Source organism: Octopus bimaculoides, chromosome 2, assembly GCF_001194135.2.
Source record: "Octopus bimaculoides isolate UCB-OBI-ISO-001 chromosome 2, ASM119413v2, whole genome shotgun sequence".
NCBI classification, from domain to species: domain Eukaryota; kingdom Metazoa; phylum Mollusca; class Cephalopoda; order Octopoda; family Octopodidae; genus Octopus; species Octopus bimaculoides.
In genome coordinates, this window is record NC_068982.1 from 85,396,233 (window position 1) to 85,403,266 (window position 7,034).

General features: G+C 35.9%; 1 protein-coding gene across 1 annotated transcript in view; it reads right to left on the reverse strand.

The window, feature by feature from the left end:
- Window positions 1-7,034, reverse strand: part of LOC106882224 (mitogen-activated protein kinase kinase kinase 15) — a 91,116-nt gene that overhangs the window by 59,317 nt on the left and 24,765 nt on the right. The window contains exon 7 of the mRNA XM_052978403.1: window positions 5,466-5,558. Coding sequence (XP_052834363.1) covers window positions 5,466-5,558 — 93 coding nt within the window. The remainder of the gene's footprint in view (window positions 1-5,465; window positions 5,559-7,034) is intronic.

The following is a 7,034-nucleotide window of genomic DNA, read 5'->3' on the forward strand; positions in this document are numbered from 1 at the left end:
GTGGGTGACATTCTAAAAACAGTATTAAAGGAAAAAAGGGGAGAGAGAAAGAATTAGTAGAAACATGTTCTAAAAATAGAGCTAAACCTAATTTACAGATGGTAGAAGGGGGATCAGATGCTACTATAGTTGATTGTGGTTATCAACAAGGAGCCTGCAGGCGGTGGTGGTGTTATTAGCAAGGAAGTGTAAAGGGAGTAAATTAGGAAAAGATATATTAAGTAGTGATAAGATTAAAAAATAAGAAATAAATCTATTCTAAAGATGGTATAAGGGGGACCATTTTGCTAGGTCGAATAGGTTGCCTATAAGGATTTGTGTGATTATGTTGTGTGGTCATTTGTGCATTTGTGTCTATGGTAGAATTTAAATGTATGGAAAAAATGGTGAATGCAGGTGCTAAATGCTTCATTATATCGATTAAGTAGAATGGGAGAATTGTATTTTAAAATATGGAACGCCTCCTTTAAGCAGAACTTGCAATTAGAGCGCTGGCCCTGGTATGGAATTCCGAAGTCTAGGATGGACCATTTTAAAGTATACTGGGTATTTGTGCTTTTGAGGTGATGAATGTAGTTAGCTAGTGTTGTAGATTTACTGTGTTTGTCATATCTAAAAGAGTGCAAATGGACTGCGTAGCGTTGTTTGAAGTTTTTAGTTGCACCTATGTATGTAGCTGTAGAGTTATGTAATATATTTCTTACAGTGCATTTATATATTACGTTGTATCTTACGCAATGTGTTTGTAGTGGGCAGATTGTCCCAGAGCGACAGTTACAAGTAGATGAGACTTGGGGGTTGTGTTCTGTGGTGGGTGAGGTATTATTGTTGGAGGATATGTTATGTGAGGATGTAGAAGAATCTAGATCAATGGAATTATTGTTGTAGCTATTTGTCCCACCATTGTTATTATTATAGGATATGGTATTATTATTATCGAGTATATTAGTGGGTTGGGATCTATTGTGGTTGTGTTCAAGTGCACGAGTGTTAGTGTTAGATGAACGTATATTAATGTCTATGTTGGGTATATGCATGCGCCTAGTGCTAGTGCTAGCATAGTTATGGTTGTGTAAGTTTTAGTAATATAGTGAAAGTTTGTTTATTAGAAGTTGTTATAATAGATTCGAAGTTACTATTTCTGTCTCCGATGAAGGGATGCATTGGATTTTCCCTGAAACAGCTGTAAGACTTTATCCATAAAATATATTTCTAACTTTGCCATTGTTCTCTTTATCTTTTTCTCTATTTATGCATATATATATATATATATATATATATATATATATATATATATATATCAGAATTAGTGTACATTTAAACACAAAAGAGGCAACCTTACACACTAGAAAAAACAGTTAAAACATCCAAAACCACATTTAAGAGCAATTTCAAAGGGAATGAAAAATAAAAAAAGTTTTTATTTTTCATTAAAGGCTGTTAAAGGTTGCCTCTTTTGTGATTAAATGTACGCTAATTCTTATATAGAAAATATGCTGTCTTTTGACTTTTTATACATACTAGGCCACTGGTAGAAAATTTTTTAAATATTGCTACCCTATCTTAATCTTATATATATATATATATATATATATATACATACACACACACACGCACACACACATATATCATCATTATCATATCTGTTTTACATGCTGGCATGGGCTGGACAGTTTGACAGGAGCTGGTAAGGTCAGTGGCCTCACCAGACTCTATTGTCTATTTTGGCATGGTTTCTACAGCTGGATGAGGCACCAGCTCCAGTGCTTTTTACATGGCACCAGCCATGTAAAAGTATATATGTGGCATCATCATTGATAGGGTTACCAGACAAAAACCTCCTCAACTGAGAGGAGGGAGTAGTAGTGAGTGAGATGTTGGCTATGTGTCAGTTGATAAGAGATTAGAAGTATGCAGAGACAGGGCTAGGTGTCCTGCTGTAGAGTAGATACATGAATACTCCAGTTGGAAAAGAAAGAAGGGTGGTTGAGGGAGCAAGATAGAGAGAGCATGTGAGTGAGTTAGTAAGGTGAAGAGAGCAATAGTAAAAAAGATGGTGGCAAAGATGTGTCAGGACACACCCTTGAGGAACATTGAGGATGGTGAAAATAAGTGGGGTGATACAGAGGTTTGAACTGGGCGAGTGGGCAGGGTAGAGGTGTCTGTGGCAAATGATGGAATGAAATATAGTGGAGGGTCAGGGGGTAGGTGTTGTGGTAAGTATGTAAGTGCATTGAAGGTGAAAGCAGATAAACAAGGTGTTAATTAATGATGGAGAACAGCACAGAGTAGAGACAGTACAGAAAGGAGGTTTTGTAGAGACAGCAGGTGGGGAAGATAATGGAAAATAGAAGTGGTTTGGGGTGAGAACGGAGGTAACAGAGAAAATATGAGCATGTTGTATGCGCCTATTCTGCTCTCAGTTGAGAGTAAGGTAATAGATGTTAGGAAATGAAACGTGGGGAGGCGGAATGATTGAAGGGGATGAGTGGATGCAGGTGGGTAGACAAGCATTAACCAAAGTGGTTTAGGATATCAATTCTGTTGTGGTAGATGAGTCTTCCTGAGTACAGCAAGGCACCAGATATCTACCCTTTGTCAGCTCATTTGTAAGGCTGTGTCTTGAGATCAGCCTTCAATACTTCAGCGATGTTTTACTAGGTCTTCCTCTTCCATAATTCCATTCACTTCAAGTGATCAGCACATCTTTATGCAATTGCTCTCAACCATATACATCACATGACCAAACCTACACAGTCTTCTCTCTTGCACACTACATCTAATTCCTCTTATGCCTAACTTTTCTTTCAACACACTAGCACTTCGTTGAACATGCACATACATGGCACATAAGCAACAGTGCAAACTAGCTTTATTCCTCCCTAGTCTTCACATGTCCTCTACCTTCAGGGTCATATCTCCTTACTGTGTAGCATTGCTGTTTTTAGACAAGCATCATACAAAATTCCTTTCACTTGGAGTGAGAGACCTTTGGTTGCCAACAAATGTAATAGCTCTTTGAATTTTAAGCAAATTACACACTCAGTACATCCTTCTCCCCTGCTAATCAGGTCACCTAAGTAGCAGAAATTATCCACTACCTCTAGAGAGCCTGCAGGTCAAATAAGAAAATCAATTTCCTATGTATCTGTAGATTTTATGGCTACACTGTATCTTCCAGTAGTGCACCATATGAAATTGTTCTTACACCTTTCCTACATATTAAGTAGGGGTATTTACCAGAAGCGGGTAGAGTCTCTGTTTTCTTGATCACTAGAACTTTGGGCTTTGCTGAGTTAACTTTAAGGTTATCTGATTCCAGGTTCTGCTTTGGTACCCGGAATTTCTTTTCTAGTTCTGTTACAGATTCTGTTATGAGAAGAAGATCATCACCATATTAGCAGTTCCCAGAGGCAGCTGGTCTTGAATTCCTCTGCTTTTGCCTGGAGGACAATGATGAATAGGAAGAGACTGAGAACCAATGCCTGATGAACACCTACCTGTATACTAAATTCATCACTGTACTCTTGATTAACTCTTACCTTATTAACAAATCATTTGTCTATACCTAACTTCCTCAGAAGCCACCATATCCTACAGAGAGGTACTCTGTCAAAGGTTTTCTCCAGGTCAACAAATATCAAGTACAATGATTTATTCTTAGCTCAATATTTTTCCTACAATTAATTGACTACAACGATAGCATCAGTAGTGTTTCTCTATAGCACAAAGCCAAAGTGCATTTCAACCAGTCTAATTCAGTTCCTAATTAATTGAGCCACACAATGATGACTCATATCAAGATATTTTTATCACCTGGCCCAGCAATTTGATGCCACTGTAATTATTTATTTCTAGGGCTTACCCTTGTAGCAGCTGACTATAATGCTACTACACTGGTCATTTGGTGATAACATATTCCTGAATAACCTGATTAACTACATAAGTGACTAGACCATATTACTTCTTCACCAGATATTTTAAGAAACAGATATTTCATTTCAAAATAGAATGCAGAAAATTTGCCCAAGATACTATATGCAAACAGTCCATAAGACATCAGAGTATATAAACTATGAGATTAAATTCAATATATGTTAACATCCATGCAAGGCAGATTTTGTTAATGCTTACAACAAAAAAGTGGGATGTCCGACAAATGATTATGCACTCTAGTGTTGACGGTGATTCCCATTTTAGGTTAGTAATAACACATTTCAATTTCACACCAAAGAAGTTTATGAAGTCAATTACAACTAAAAAATTAAGAAATCCTTTCAATAAGTACTAAATCAGATGTTTCACAATAACTTGTCTGTCTTCTACTCACATTTTATCAACTCCAGTATACACCAGTGTTCAATTATATCTCCCATACTCTTACCTCTATAAATTAACAACTTCAATTGTAGGAGACTGAGACTACAATGATGACTCATATGAAGGAAATAGTCTTGGACTGCACACCTCCTGGCAGAAGATTTGTCAATACCATTACACTACACAAAAGAAGATTCATCAACAATGTACAGCTAACAACTCAGAGGTTCAGTACTTTCTACAATACCTTTCTCATTGTTTTTTTTTTACTATGGATATAATGATTTCTATTTCTCTAGACTGACATATTGTACAGTCCCTTTGATTGAGGCCATAAGATACGCTCAGCACTTGTTCTCACATTATCTTTGCTATGTGTTACTTCTTTCTACAAGCAACAATTTATATAATTTAACCTAGTCACCCCTCTCCAAAAATCATATCAATCTGCAATTCTGTCTCTGCCTTTTTTACACTGATGTTAATTTACAGATCAAACTAGATACTAATCACATCAACCTCACTAGTTAAGACTCTACTCAGCAGCTAAATAATAAAACCAAATGATAACTATTTAGATGGTGGTTAGGTAACTCATAAATTCTTTGGTATGGACATGTGAAGTGGTGATGACTGCTGCATGATACAGTGCTGTCAGTTGTTGATAGAAGGTCACAAGGAAAGACAAGAAAAGATGTGGTGGGCTCAAAATCTTAGCCTTCTGAAATTTAAAAAAATAGATTATCAATCTTTTATGTGATGCAGCAGCAACAATCACATGTAGACACTACACACACTGACACAGATGGTTATTGGTAAGTAGGGTAACAAATTCATCCAAACCACATATGATATCTCACATTGAAGTAAAAATTCTGTAATATATTACATGAGAAAAAATAGAAACATACATATAAAATAACATATCTCTACAAATGTGGAGATATGGAATATTAAAACCAACCAGATGGTATCAGTGTCTGCAAGACATTGATACACAAAAATATAGCACTTTCTTCTTGAACAACACTTACATCCCTTGTCTATATTTCCCTGGCATACAGTAGAACATATGTTAGCTGTACACTGATTCAACAACAAAGAGAGCAAAGAGAAAAGAAAGACATCCATACATATATACTCACCGAGTGGCCTGTACTGCAGATGAAAAATATATGTGAAAATCATCAGAATTCTGAACATACAAAAGTATTGCTCGTGAATCTCTTTTGTAGAGACTGAAAAAAAAAAAAAATTATAGGCCTATTAATAGCTGTGCTGTTAGAAATTAGGATTCTCCACAATTTAGAACTTAATAAAACAGCAACTACTGTATACATAATGATGGACATGTTTGATGAAACAGATAAAATATGAAAAAGCAAAATAAACACTAGAGACAAACTTTTCTAAAATTTTACATATATGGCAAATAGAACCAATACATGCACAAGTATGTGTTTATGCATGCATACCTACAACTATTATTTAAAATAATACATGTTTACTATGAACTTCCTGTAACACATGCTCAATGATATACAGTAAGTAGCTGGAGTACAAACATCAAGAAGTATTTCTTGTAGTATTTGTTCCCATTCTTGTACAGTGGCTGCCCTCAATGAATTAACAATTTTGTACTGTAAATTTTATCTTTTAAGTATTCTCATAAAAAATGTCTAATGAATGCAGAAGAGAAAGGATTTATAAGGAAGTATAAAAAAAAATTCATCATAAAAAAAAAAGACTGAAATTCAACATTGTTGTGTTTTTTCATAAAATAGGCAAAAGTGAACCACTCCCAATTTAAACTCATGAAAACACAGAAATTAACAGAAAATGAGAGTGGTCAGAAGTAATACACATTAAAAACATCAACACTTAAGGTATGCTAAATATTATACAACATACATTTTTATCACACAGTCACTTATCTCTATGTTTCCGTCTTAGATTAGCTGACTGAAAACTCTTATTTCTCAATTCTATATTTCTACCATTCAATATTTACTGTCTCAATGTGACAGAAATCCGAAAAGAATATCTCTCTATCTCCCTCGTGCTTTGGCCTAACCCTCTCTGCTTTACTCTGTCTCTCTCGATCCCACTCTCTCTCTCTTCTTCTCTCTCTTACGATTACCCCTTGCTTTGCCAGGACTATGAACTAGCGCATGCACTCAATTCCGTCACTCGTTCCTAGAACCTTTGCTGAATAAATACAAACCCAGAATCATGATCAGATAAGTTTTTCTGCCTTTCTAACCTCACTCATACCTTCCTATTTATGCCCTGATTCATAACACCTTACTTAGTGCTTCCACTATTCTGTCCGTCTCATTACAAAGTCACCAAATTCATTTCAGTTGACCATTACAATGTCGTCAAATTCACTCAGTTATTCAAGTTATTCAATTTTAATTTTTACCACACAGTCACTTATCTCTATAATTCCGTCTTAGATTAGCTGACTGAAAACTCTTATTTCTCAATTCTATATTTCTACCATTCAATATTTACTGTCTCTAAGCGACAGAAATCCCCAAAAAATACCTCTATCTCCCTCGTGCTCTGGCCTAACCCTCTCTGCTTTACTCTGTCTCTCTCGATCCCACTCTCTCTCTCTTCTTCGCCCTCTTTCGATTACTCCTTGCTTTGCCAGGACAATAAACTAGCGCACACACCCCAACTCCCCCACTCAACTTAAAAACCTTTGC